This window comes from Protopterus annectens, chromosome 2.part2, assembly GCF_019279795.1.
Source record: "Protopterus annectens isolate FY-2018-M chromosome 2.part2, PAN1.0, whole genome shotgun sequence".
NCBI lineage: Eukaryota > Metazoa > Chordata > Ceratodontiformes > Protopteridae > Protopterus > Protopterus annectens.
The window spans coordinates 889,521,747-889,536,090 of record NC_056730.1 but is presented as its reverse complement, the minus strand read 5'-3'; the positions used below and the strand labels follow the sequence as shown (position 1 = coordinate 889,536,090).

Here is a 14,344-nt window from a genome sequence, read left to right as displayed (position 1 = left end):
ACTAAAGGAAAAAGTTAAAACAGGTTATGTATACATAACCTGCAATGACTGCAATACCACAAAACAGTGTGCTAACCACAGATCATAACTTAATGAGCTCACAATTCACTCAAACACTGGGTCTGTCTTGCAAGAATACAGGAACGTGACATTTTTGTTTGATCATAATACTAACAAATTTTGGAAGGTACAATACCATTTCCTTTAATAAATCTGCAATAAATACAAAATGAAGGTTACCAGACAGACATTTGATATCAACTGTGCAGTCCACTGTGTCCATATTTCACTTTTTTTGTAACATGCACCACTTGCAAGTTACTGAAAATCATAAGAGATATGCTCCTAGATGATATGGTAGAAAACCCTCAGTCAGAAACTGGCTTCCTTGTTTAAAAGGCCTCAAGAAACAAGGGGACTAATTAGCCTCCTACTGTTCATTTCAGGACTAAACAAGGTAAAATCCAGCAGTTATTTAGTTCCTCTGGCAACACAAATGTCTGTATTCTCTGATTTGAGATGTTACACTCCAGCAACAGCTGGATTTCATTATTTTGAATACATGCAACTACAATCATTAGGGACAGTTTAAATATAGCAAACGCATTTGGGTAAATAGGTATTGTCAACCTTCAGGCATCTCATACCTTGTACAAATTACAAAGTTTAATGTACCTCTTTCAAGCTCAGAGAGCATCTTTACAGTTCTAGCACAAGAAACCAAGGGCACCTTATTGATTGTTTTTTATCCTTTATGTTGATAAACAGACTGCCTCATTAATGAAAATACAGGAAACTGTTCTTCACTTGCAGCACATTGTCTCATTTACAGATGATGTCCACGTAACATACCACAATACACTAACTTTGTTCCCCATTAGTAAGAATCAGTGTTATAAATTAAAGGGATGGTGCCTCACACAGGCATATCTCTTAAAGCTAAATGAATTTATCTGGGTATATCACTGTTGGGATAAGAACAGTACAAGTAGACTGCCACTCGCAACTTTTTCGGATGTTAAGTGCACCATTCATTTTGGCCCAACTATACTACATTAGCATAAGTAAAACAAATTTTAATTTTTTAAATAACCTTCAGCTTGAACAATGCTAATATAAAATCCTATGTTAACATATTTAAACTTTCACTATGCATTACGTTCATGCCAATGACTTATAATCGTTAAACATGCAAAATGTCATCTCCCCAACTTGCTATCCTTCAGCTTAAAAAGCACCTGTTACCTTATCCATGCTGCTTTACAAGGTCAGACTGTGATGACATGTACCCAACTTCACATTACACAAAGGAATATACATTCATTCACTCCAAGATACCTCACAAACCAACCAGCAGGCTGGCACATTATGTGCATTTTGTAAAACAAAAAGCTAAACTGAGAGTCAGTATTAATAAATGTACATTCAGATAATAAATTTAATACACAAAGACAACAACAAAATGTCAATACTTCAGCAAACAGGTGTCGCACTAAAAAGTCCTTTTTTAATAAACAACTGATGAGGCAGCTTAAACAGTAACATTTTCCAGGCTGTTCTTAAACGTATGCAGTCAAAAGATTAGAGTATTACCGTCTTAGAGAAACTGGTTGTTCCATGCTAAGAAAACACAAAGAATATGGAATGCTGAAAAACCATCAAGTCTTAACTTATTGCATGTTCAAGTACTGCTGGCCACAATGGGATTTCAGTACTGCATATTTTCTATAAAAACACAAGTACCCTCCTCTTTACTACTGTCTTCAGCAGTATTCTTCAAGATCGGAGCTCTTCACAAAAGTTTTCTTTCCCCCACAACACTGCACACACACAACCAAAACTGTTAAGCCAGGCCTTTTCTTCACTTGATGTTACCCACAAATTCAAAGAAAAGAAAACTAGCATGACCAATAATATTAGAGTATCTCATTTAAAAATTACTGAAGACGGAAGTATTTTGCTGTGTTTCTCTAATGCATGCCTGTATATGGACTGTTTCAACAGAAATCACTAGAAACATAACTGTTCCCTTCCACAACAGAAAGTCCAAAATTCAGTCTTTTGCATTCCATAATAATTTTCTTCAAGATGTGTGCAGAACTGATCAGCAAACGGGCAATGTTCATATATTCATTTCTTCTTTTTCTTGCCCTTTTTCCCTCCTTCTTGCTGGGCATTCTGCTCAGCTCCACCCGATTTTTGGGTTCGAGTTTTCAACTTCGGAATCATTTCTGCTACATAAAGCATCACAGCTTTACCTGCACAGAAAAACATGTTTAATAAGATAAAATATTCAGAATTTCTAGTTTTATACAAAGTGTCAAAGCATTTCCAACATTCAGAATTTAGTAAACTAACTATAGCTATTTACAACATTAATGCTGTAACAATTTTAACATACTCCAAGTTACGGGAACTCCAGCACATATGGTTATCCAATAACAGAAAAAAAATAAAATAAAATCAAAATCAGGAAACTATTAGTACTCTACTTTAGTGAAAGGCACGGCCTAGATATAAAGTATAACTGTAAATAACTTAACAGATGTTCGAGAAGGATTGATGTTGCAGTAGTGATCCTTGTGAACTCTGTTTTCACAGACTTGCATCTCCGCCCCCAGCAGTCTGAATCCTCCATAGGGACACTGCTGCATTTTTGCCTTAGACAGGATGCAGCCTGTACCCTTCTTCAGCTCTTTCTGCACCAAGAACCTTCAGCAGAATTCTGGAGTGCTTAGATGTGCCTCATGACAGCAGACCTGCCCCCCCCCCTCCAAAAAAAAAAAAAAACACACACAACCTACCTTTTCCAGTGTCAAACAAGATATATCCAAAAACTTGGCTTTCCTTCAAATACACTGACTAGGAGAAGTGAATAATGGCAGATATGTCTGCTACGCAAGAGGATGGAGTGAACTAAACTACTGTACTATAACTGTGAACTTAAAACGCAAGTTTCTTGCATAATTGTACTATGTTGCTCAAAGGGGTCACTGTTGTAATCATGAGGAAACGTTCCCCAATGCTTTTTACCTTGGAGAGAGACCGGCCATCTTTCTGAAGATGACTGCAGAAGGCTGTACAGAATGACAATGACAAACCCTGACTTGTCTCTGAACAGATATCAAGCTTGTAATGTGTAGAATACATGGATTCAACACTAAGTGCCTCCTCCACAACGGTCAGAATATCCACCTCTCCAATATGCTTCTGGCATAGTGCTGTCTGACCTATCCTTGAAGTGCCTCCCCACAGGCAGAGTAGCAGATGGTAACGCAATGATTTAGTAATTTGCAATTTTCTGAAACTAGTCTGCCCTTCCTTAAAGTGAGAAAATTTTTCAGTCTTTTGGTTCTGGTATTTCAGAGGTGGCAGCAGGTAGCTCAGAAGAGGGTTTGAATCCGCTTTTGCAGCCCAAAGTTAAAGTTCCATGGGTGAGACACTGTGTCCAGTGGCCTTAGGTGAACAGCCCTTGTGAGAAACTATTTTATCAACAGACAAATTGAGCAGGAGGCCACTGGTAGGTAGAGGAACATGACAAACAAATGCAGCTTCACTAGGAAAATCTGCTAATCCTGCTCCAAAAGGTCCTACAGGTACTGCAGAATGGGAGAGACTCCTGCCATTTTGTACATCAGATTTCTTACTTAGTAGTAAAGGAAAACTATTTCCGTTTAATCAAGTAGGACTCCCTAGTCCTAGGCCTTTTAGCTTCTCTTAAGATCCCTCAGCACACCCGTTGAGAATAAGTGCCCTGTAAGTAGCAGAATAAAATTCATCCAAGTTATCAGCTTGAAGATCTGCAGGTTTTTGTTCAGAGGACCCACTGAAATGGGTCAAGATGCATGCAGAGGCAGCATTAATGTCGTAGCCCCCTCCCCCCACCGCTTTCTGCATCAGCAGTGAGAATCAATGCGGTTTCAGAAGGGTGCTATCAGAGGCATTTTGTCCAACTTTCTGGATCACTCTGGGGAGAAGGGGAATTGCAGGATAGGCACAGAAAAAAAAACGGACCTTTCCAGCTAAAGGAAGATGCCCAAGTTTCCTTGCAAGGTGCTGTAGATCAGAAACTCCTTAGCTGCCTATTGTCACAGAATCAGACACAGAGCTCTAACACAAACCATCTGTGGATAAGGTCAAGAAAGGTGTCATTGTCTGACATCAATTTGCACGTGTGTTGCTTTGCTGTTTAACTGATCCAGCAAAAATTCTGATGAAAGAATATAAGAAGCTCTTATGGTCACAACTGATTCAAGAGCAATTTACCATGCTTGCACAGCTAGCATTCAAAGGATAGGAATATTTCTCTTCAGTGGCTCCCCACCTTGTTGACATAGCACATTAAGGGGTTTTGCACTTAATAGCATCACATTAGTCTCCAGACTGACTTGAAAGCCCAGAGAGACAGAATCATTCCATCTAAACAGGCTCCCCAAGCAGTGTTAGAGACATCCATAATTAAGGTCTGAGCCTTGGGAGTCTCTCTGAAAGAACAGTTATGTTAGGAAATTACAGTTGTGTACACTTACCATAAATGTAGATATTCAAATGTATTCACTGTTGCAGTCCAAACTTGTGGTATTTCCTGGCATGGAAACCATTGGCCAACTGACCAGTGGCTTCAGGAGGAGGAGAACATCCTCTAAATACAGTCTGACATCACTACACCTGGATATAAAGGGAGTCAGATAGCACCATACTCTCAGTACTTTCTTGCCCCCAACCAGCATGAGTTAGGGTCAGGGACCTAAGGCTATAGACTGGTTAGGGGGCAGCCTAGATAGAGGAGAATAAGTGTCAAAGAGGAGGGAGAACCTTAAATGAGGAGGAGAATGGCCAAGTCTATCCCACGGTCAACAGAGAAGGAGGGAGGGAAAGAGTACTGCAACAGTGAATACACTCAAACATCTACATTTATGGTAAATGTACACAACTGCACTCTGTTCATGTTTCACTGCCGCAGTCCTAACTTGTGGGATGACTCCCAAATCTGAAGGGAGGGTAGATGGCAGGACTAAGAGGAAAGGATGACCTGCAAAATGGTAGTGTCAAACGCTGCTCTAGACTTGGAAAAGGTAGTAAGATGGTAATGGTTGGTTAAGGTATGCACAGAAGACCAAGTAGCAGCTTCCAAAATGTCCTTAGTCACCATCCCTTTAAGAAAAGCAGCAGAGGTAGCAGTACCCCTAGTAGAATATGCCCTCAGAGTCTGGAGACTTCTTACCAGGATAGCTGTAGTAAAAGGAGATACAGTGGGAGATCCATTTGGAAATTGTTTGGAAATGGGTCTCCCCCTCACAACTACTGGCAAATCAAAAAGTTGGTCAGACTTCATGGCATTCATGGTTCTGTCCAAGCAGCAATGCAGTTACCTATGCAGGTCCAAAGTATGAAAGATTCTTTTACCCTTGTTTTGAGGGTTAGGAAAGAATGTAGGACATTAAATGGTCTGGTTTAAATAACTCTCTGTTACCACGTTAAGCATACAGAAATGGTTATAACAAATGCCCTGTCTGGGTAGAAAACGATGACAGGTTCCACACACAAGGGCCTAAAGATCTGAAACCCTACTAGCTGTGGTAATGGCTAGTAGGAAAGCAGTCTTCCAGGTGAAGAATTTTATATCGGCAGAAACAGCTGGCTCAAAGGGTGGAAGGGTCAGCTTCTCCAGTATGAAAATAGGTCCCAGGAGGGAATAGAAGATTTTCTGGGAAGCCTAACGTGGGCAAGCCCTCTCAGAAACTGTTACACAGATTTGAAGAGAGAGGAGGTTGAGAAGGCAGACTGGCAGAAATAGTTGAAGTGTGGATTTTTATACAGGAGTAAGATAGTCCTTTTTCATAAAGGCTAGGAAAGTATGACGAGATTAAAGGGATCCGAGTTTGCAGAGAATTGTGTCCCTTTTGTCTGCACCATATAATAAATCTTTTCCATTTGGCAAAGTAAAGCTTCCTAATACTAGGTCTCCTGGCTTATTTTCGAATGTCCAGGACCAGTCTGTTTAGGAGTGTCCTCTTCCATGGGATCAAGGTTATAATCTAAGCTGTCAATGCATGTGTGAAGTTTGGGGTATATGAATGTACCCTTGTTCTGCATTAACTGCTTCACTCCCAGCGGCGGCAGCCGGCCTGCTTCACTCCCAGCGGCGGCAGCCGGCCTGCTTCACTCCCAGCGGCGGCAGCCGGCCTGCTTCACTCCCAGCGGCGGCAGCCGGCCTGCTTCACTCCCTGCGGCGGCCGCCGGCCTGCTTCACTCCCTGCGGCGGCCGCCGGCCTGCTTCACTCCCTGCGGCGGCCGCCCTGCTTCACTTCCTGCGACCTCTTGGCGGCCGCCTGCTTCACTCCCTGCGGCGGCCTGCTTCACTCCCTGCGGCGGCAGCGGCCTGCTTCACTCCCTGCGGCGGCAGCCGGCCTGCTTCACTCCCTGCGGCGGCGCCGCCTGCTTCACTCCCTGCGGCCGGCCTGCTTCACTCCCTGCGGCGGCAGCCGGCCTGCTTCACTCCCTGCGGCGGCAGCCGGCCTGCTTCACTCCCTGCGGCGGCAGCCGGCCTGCTTCACTCCCTGCGGCGGCCGCCGGCCTGCTTCACTCCCTGCGGCGGCCGCCGGCCTGCTTCACTCCCTGCGGCGGCCGCCGGCCTGCTTCACTCCCTGCGGCGGCCGCCGGCCTGCTTCACTCCCTGCGGCGGCAGCCGGCCTGCTTCACTCCCTGCGGCGGCAGCCGGCCTGCTTCACTCCCTGCGGCGGCAGCCGGCCTGCAGCAGGCCTGCTTCTCTGTTGGTCAGACTATGCAATAGGGGGTATCACTGCTATCTCTGCCAGACTGGGGCTATTAGAATTACCCTTGGCACTTTTTCCCTTATTTTCAGCAGTACCCTGGGTAGCAAAGGTAATTGGGGAGTGAAAGCATAGAATAAGTCCTGTCCAAGGGAAGGAAAAGGCATCTGTCTTCCAGGCTTTGTTTTGTTCCCAGAGCAAAACTTCTCCAAGTGAGCATTTTCTTTGGTAGCAAAAAAGGTCCGTCTTTGGTACACCCCATTTTTTGGCTGTGCTGAGAAAGACTTCCTAGTGCACTTGCCACTCGTGGGGGTCTCCTACCGAGGTGATCTGCTAGCTAATTGGTTTCTCCTGTTAGGTACTGTGCCATGTGGTGCAGTCCTAAGGAATTTTCTGCTTCTCAAAGGTCCATGGCAAAGGGGATAACAGTGAGTCCCCTCCACTTGTTTATGCACTATATAACTGTGGTATTGTTTGTTCTTACTAGGAAGACTTGTGGCTTCCATTGTTCTTTGGAAGTAATCAGGCCTTTCTGGACTGTCATCAGCTCTTTTAGGTTGATGTGTTTTGTTTCCGAACTGGGAACCCCATCTGCCTTGAGATTGGAAGTTATTGTAATGGGCTCCCCAGACTATTTTTGATGCATATGTTGTCAAAGTTTGGTTCTGCAGGACGAACACGAAGGGATGGCCCAGACTTCGGGAGCATGCTTGGATCCACCAGGCATAATCTTCTGTAAGACGAGGAAGCATTTTTATCCTTAAGGTGAGAGACATTATTGGCACCATATTTCCTGACAAAGAAATTTTTGAAGTACCAAGCTAAAAAAGTAATCTGGTCTGGAGGAAGAAAATTTCTGAAGTGATGAGTCTAGTAAGGCTCCTAGAAACACAATTCTGTTTGTGGGATTTGTCAGAGATTTTTCGGTACTGATGATGAACCCCACTGAAGTTGGTACATTTTGGGTGTACAGCAGATTTACTTAGATTTTGTCTAGGTTTGTTGCCTGAATGAGGCAATTGTCTAGGTAAGGGTAAATCTTAATTCCCATTGTCCTGCAGAAGGCCATCACCAAGGCCAGGCATTTTGTGAAAACTATGGGTGCAGTAGACAAGCAAAAGGGCAACGCACAGAATTGATAGTGCCTCACACCTGATATGAAGCACAAGATTCACCTGTGAGTTTCCTCTATGGGGGATATGGAAGTTAGATTTAATTTTACCATGAACACATCGGGTGAGATCATGGGTAGTAGTCACTGCAGAGTTAATTTTGGGACCTGCAAGAATCGCTTGAGGCGGACAGGTCTAGAATTGGTCTCCAGGTACTTTCTTGCTGGGGACCAAGAAAAGTCTGGAGTAAACATTTTCCTTGCAAAGAGGTTGGTACAGATTTCACAGAACCTTGGGTACACAGATGCTGTACTTGGTTTAAAGCCTCAGACTTTTGGTTTGGATGAATATCTGAGAAGCCTGAACAAATTAATGGTTGTTTGAACTTGAGCTTGTAACCTCTATGAATAATGTTTAGAACCCATAGATCTCGGTTAATGAGGGTCCAGTTCTTGTGAAATAGGGATAGGCACTCTCCTAGCTTAGGGGGAGATGAAGATTGAGGAGTAGGGGACAGGAGGGAAAGGGAAAGGACACATGCAAGACTCACGATGGCTCCCTACTAGATCTCTGGGGTGCAGGATCCACCAGGCCTACTGAGGTCAGTCTGCCACTGACTTAGCTGTTGGTGCTGTCTTTGGCACCTTTCCCTTCTAGGTCCACATCTAGGCTTACAATGGGGGGTTGGAAAAGACCAGAGTTAGGTAGGGTAATTTCTACCACAACGAGGAATCTGTACGTGAAGGAAATCCATGACAGACTGCATAGACGGCCTTATCCTACATTTTCTTAACTACAGCCTCAAACTTAGGACCAAAAGGAAAGTCTTTGTACAAAAGGGAATCCAGGAGAATCCAGGAGACTGGATACGACATGTTCAGGATGGGACTGCTCCTTCAGCCAGGCATATTTTCTAATGACAGATCCTATGGCTACTGCCCTACTCGAAGCTTCCAAGGCATCACCGCCACAATTCACGGAGTGCTTCACTACTAGAGAGAATAACAGTTGCACAAATCCAGTGGCTCATTTGAGAGAGCATTAGCATTATTTTTAATCCCAATCAGTTTTTGCATAATTTGGTCTGAAATGGCTTCCTGGTGCTTTACCATATGAAACTCGCAGTTCAAAGCCCTCATGACAAGGGTAGCAACTGTGTAGACTTTTTTCCAAACCTAAGGCTGTGTCTTCTTTATCTGTCGGTAAAGGATTTTTGGAAGAACTAGTTTTTGCTCCCTTAGGTGCCCGAGTCACTACTACAGGATCTGCCACAGGATTCTTGAAAAGGTGTTTGTGGGAAACTAGAAAACTGTAAAATCAGTCAGGTTTCTGAGGGGCAAAGTTAAGGAAGTCTGGTTGTAAAGAGGACTACATAAAGACATAGTCTACCCATCTATTACTGGGGGAATAGCATAAGGTCTGTGCTCAGGGAGATTTAGAAATTCCCTAACTCTTTTGGATTGGGGTAGTCCTGAAATTCCCATTTGAAGTGCTCTCTCAGGGTATGTAAAGTTTCAAAGGAAATTTTCTCGGGGGAGGTTGAGACAAGGATTCCCTCAGAATCTGCCCCCCCCCAAAAGTAGGCAATGGATGCAGCCTTCTAAAAAGTGGATTCAGCATCAAAATCATCCACAGATTCAAAGGAGTCAGAAAACTCCTAGGATGAAGTATCCTTATTTATTTTACCAGGGGATGCTTCAAAGGCAGAAAGACATCTGTATCTGACAAAGGAAATCAAATCCTCAGCCAACCTCACTAGATCTTGTTGATAGGCCTGAGACTGGGAGCGCCAGCAGGCCTAGACTGAGATAATGTGCATGCAGCTTTTTGTGAGAAGCCTTAGGCCAAAGGAAGACCTCTGTACCAGGACCTGGACAAACATACTCGCACAGGTGGTGAGTCAAGGTGATCTGATAACAAGAACCTTCACTGGAGTCCAAAACCTGTGAAGTGGCTCCAGACCCATCCAACAAGCTAAGTCCTTCGGCTCTTAAGAAAGTAGAGGGGACTTGGAGCTATATCAAACTCTGAACACATCTTGATAGTGGCCTGAGTCACAACCTGTCGCCGAAGGAGGCTGTCGAAGGTGAAGCACCTTTGCAATCAAGCCTAGGACGACTGGCAGACAGCGAACGAGTGTCATCTGAGCCTCCACATCTGAAACATTTTTTTTTTGCTTACGGAGATAAACTTCAGCTCAACCATCAGATGACATGATATACAAAAGTCCTAATGACTCACTAAAATGTTTAACTAGAATCTCCGCCCTACGCTTGACACTTTTACTATTAAAGCAAGCACAGAACAGTTAGGAATTTTGTGTTCTGGGCCAAACAAGTCACACAAAAGGAATGAAAGTCCCGTTGTGGTACCTGCTTGCCACAGGGGAGACCGTTAACTTTCTGACATTAGTAAATAAAAAAAAAAAAAAAAAAAAAAAAAAACACGAGATGTTTCCCAATGGGGTACTTAGCCTTAGGTGTCTTCTTTCTCTGGGACAGACCGACCAATGCACCGACTAATATTCTGCTTCAGGCTCGGATGGTAAAAAAAAGAACAGAGGTCATGGTGCCAGCTGACTCACTTTATGTCCAGACATACTGAAGTCAGATAGGGTGTCCAGTGACTTCAGGAGGAGGAGAACATTTTCTGGTAGCTGGACCAGCCAAAGGCTTCCATGGCAGAAGTTTTAGGACTGCAACAGTGAAACAAGAAGAAAATCTTACCACTCTTGCCTGAAGGTAACCAGTCTATCCTAGCCAGACTTCCAGAGCTCTCCCTTTTGCACACAGTCTTGTCTGACACCCTCCCACCACTACAGAAGGACATCTGTGATAGAAAAAGTGTGCTTGCCAATACAATTTTCAGGTTTTTCAATGCGTGGTTAAAGCTATAAAGACCCCATCACCAAAGCCATAGGTACCACTCTGAAAGCAACCATCGCCCTGTCCTGGGAGTAGGTTCGGGGAAAGCTTTGTATGGAAGGGAGAAAATGTGTGAACAAGACAAGGCAACAAACCAACCTAGTAGACAAATGCACACAGTAGCAGTCAAGAAGAGATATGGATGAGAGGGTCATACCTCTCAACCTGGAAACATCAAAAATCTGGACAAGGCCCATGAAAAATAGGTACAAATCTGTACACTGATTAACATCTAATTTGCATACATAATTATGAAACTCCACCCACTCCAGTGGAATTGTGGGATGCCAACTTTCAAACGCAAAATGAAGAACAGACAACCAAAATATGGCACCAAAGTCCGTCTGCAGCCATTCCAATGTCCTATTACTCAGCTATTTTGCCCCATTTACCAAAAACACTAATGTATGCATACTGCTTTACTTCTACAATGATTATTTGGATTTTATTTTTTACAGCAGCACAATAATGCAGAAACACTAATAGACATAATGATCTGGTAAAAGCAATACTGTCTCACAATGAAAATAGGCTTGACATTAAAACATCTCTGCCCTTGAAACTCACATTAAAACAGCATTGAAACCCACACCACATTCAAAGAAAATGCATCTGGCCAGTGGTGGATAAAGATACCTTTGGGCTGTTTTCAAATCATTGGCCCCTTGCACACAAAACAAGAAATATACATGCATTCTTTGATACACCATCCTGACGTTATTAAATTATATTCCTTGTATAATACAGCATACTTGTTAGACGTAAGTTAGAACTCATTTTAAATTTATTGTTTGAACATTTTTCCAGTAGGCAATGAAACAAAATGCATGAACCAGCAATGGCAAAACTGCCCAACTCAGAACATTTCCTTCATTTAAGTCTACTTCCACAGTCACACACACACACATATAACAACAACTTTTCTCGGATGAAAGCAAGAATTCAAGCCAAGATAATTATTAGTCATATGCTTTACTTATCTTTAATAATATAAAAATACCAACATTTAGAACCCATAGCTTAACAGTTTTGTATACCGATTGCTAACCAACACATTAAACTTACTAATTTATTTCATTAACAACCCGTGGTATAACTGTAAATATAGAACAAGTTTGTATTATTTTTCCAAAATTCCAGTGCAGGTGCCTACTAAGAATACAAAATACCAATACAGGTAGAAAGTATGAATGAGATCTGCTAATATATGTTCTCAGTAAGCTTACAAAGTATGATGGATGGACTGCAGTTGTATTGCAAGTATGCAAAAATAAAAAAAAAAAAAAAAAAAAAAAAGAAAGAAGGCATGCAAAATCCCAGCAGAGGTGAACAGTAAGAAGCCGGAATCAAAGTACAACAGTTAACATTTACAGCAAAATGTTAGTTAAGTTCTTAACACATGAAGTCTTACAGCAGGAAATTCCTTCCTTCTCTGACATCCACTTTATCCAGTTCAGGTAATCAGGCAATTGTAACCTATCACAACATTCAAAGATACAAGCATACCTTTCAACTGTCCAGATTTTTTTGCAGAATGTGCAGATGTTTGCCTCACATTTTTGGCCTGTTCCTTATAAAATTTATATTTTTTCTGGCAAATCATTGAGTACGGACGTCACTAAATAGTGTTTTACATTTTATTTTCAACCTTCATATCCTTATGAAATTGCATGCTGATGTAAAACGTTTTATTCTAGCAACTTTAAGCTTCCCCCACACTCCAGTGACCTACATAATTCTGAGACTGCTGTACCTCAGAGAAGGGGAAGTTGTATGAGATATATCAGATTCAGACTTCGTACATATTTCATATTTCCTCTCAATACATTTAACTTCTTAAAGTTGTGTTAGTCCCAATATGAAATTTTGATTTACAATGGAAGCCTGCTGTAAAACAGAAACATGCATAAACCAGCCATTGCTGTCACCTTCAGGCTAGCACTGACAGAATCAGTAAATGGCAGTATATTGAATAGTAGTCAAGTGCTATTTTCAGTGTTGTGCAACTTTATCTTTGCAGTAGAGACCTTTTGCTTCACTGCATTCTCAGTGGGTCTGTCTTGCCAGCTTCCTGTTGTTGGCATACAGTAGGAATGCAATTAACTTTCCTTTTTTAAAGCAACTACACTGTCCTGCAATCGTCTGAAGCATGAATCTGGCTGCTGCAGCTGGAAGGTGTAACAGGGTGAAAATGTGGATTTGAGCATAGGACAAGTAAACTACTGTAAGGTAGCAGTATGTTTTTTTTTTGTTAAACACAAGTCTTTGTGCTTGAAAACAGCAACCAGGGCCTATTTAAATATGGGGGCTCTAGAACTGCTAGAATGACAATGACACAGGCACACAGACGATAGTTTAAAAAGAGTAACCCGCTCACAGACACACACACACACACACACACACACACACACACACACACACACACACACACACACAGTACCCCGCTCGCATAAAACTCTAGTCTGCACACACACAAACACACCACTTACTAACTGAAGTAACCCGCGCCTCGCACAAATCTGCACGCACACACACACTTCCTAACTGAAGTATACCCCTCTCGCATAAAACTCTGTACACACAATTCTACCTAAAGCACTCCGCTCGCATAAAACTCTGCATCTGAAGTTCTGAACAGCAACCCAGGCCTCGCCTCAGACAGTCGTTCCTTTCAGCTCCACTCACAAAGCTCTACACAAACACACACACACTTACCTTATATGCGCTGCTTTCCACGGTCCACCACACAAAATTCAGTGCTGCTGCTGCCAATCCATCTGTTCGTTCCGGCCCCGTTCAGTAACTTCTGCTGCTGTCCGCGTTCGCTCCGCGAGTGCCATCACGGCATAAAAATCTATCCGCTCACATTTACAAATTGTCCGTTCCCGCCTACTTGCATTCGAGCTCTGCATGCATAGCGCTCCAAGGAGCGCAATTCTGATAGGCTGGTAACACTGACGGAGCTGATGTCATTGCGCACGTGATGACGTCATCCCCGTCAGCGCGAAAATTTAAAAAACATTAAAAATGCAAAGAAAAAATTGGAAATGAAGGGGTGACACTCGGGAATCGTGGACCCCTTCATTTGGACCCCAAAACTTGGTAAAAACCGAGTAATTCAGTGCAGTTGGGAGGTATGGAGAGGGTACATGAACTGCAACACAATCTACCTGCACATCTGCATTTATGGCAAGTTTAGTACAATGAACATAGTACTGCTGTGTTATGTCAATGCTGCTGTCTGCATTTTTAGTACAATTCCCAAAGAAACAGTAGCTAGAGGTATACTATCAAGAGATAAGGCCATGAAGGGAGAAAAAGCAAATCCTGCCCTGACCTTAGCATCTATGCCTAGATTGTAGTGCCTAGAGACCTAACTCCACTCAGCTAAGGATGGCTACAGTAGAAGCAGTGTCTTTTTTGTTTCTTCACTGGCTCTCTCTCTTTCCTTTCCCTTTACTAAGGTAAAAGCTGGTATTTTTTTTTCTGAATACTTTAGTCCTGTGCAAATAAAGTATCAGCTGTTTCTCCTTTC

The 14,344-nt window shown here is 42.8% G+C and overlaps 1 protein-coding gene across 1 annotated transcript in view; it reads right to left on the bottom strand.

The window, feature by feature from the left end:
• Positions 1-734: 734 nt before the first annotated feature.
• SRP19 (signal recognition particle 19) overlaps positions 735-14,344 on the bottom strand; it is a 236,124-nt gene continuing 222,514 nt past the window's right edge. Inside the window, exon 5 of the mRNA XM_044064470.1 lies at positions 735-2,258. Within this exon, the coding sequence (XP_043920405.1) occupies positions 2,131-2,258 (128 nt within the window). The 3' untranslated portion in view covers positions 735-2,130. The remainder of the gene's footprint in view (positions 2,259-14,344) is intronic.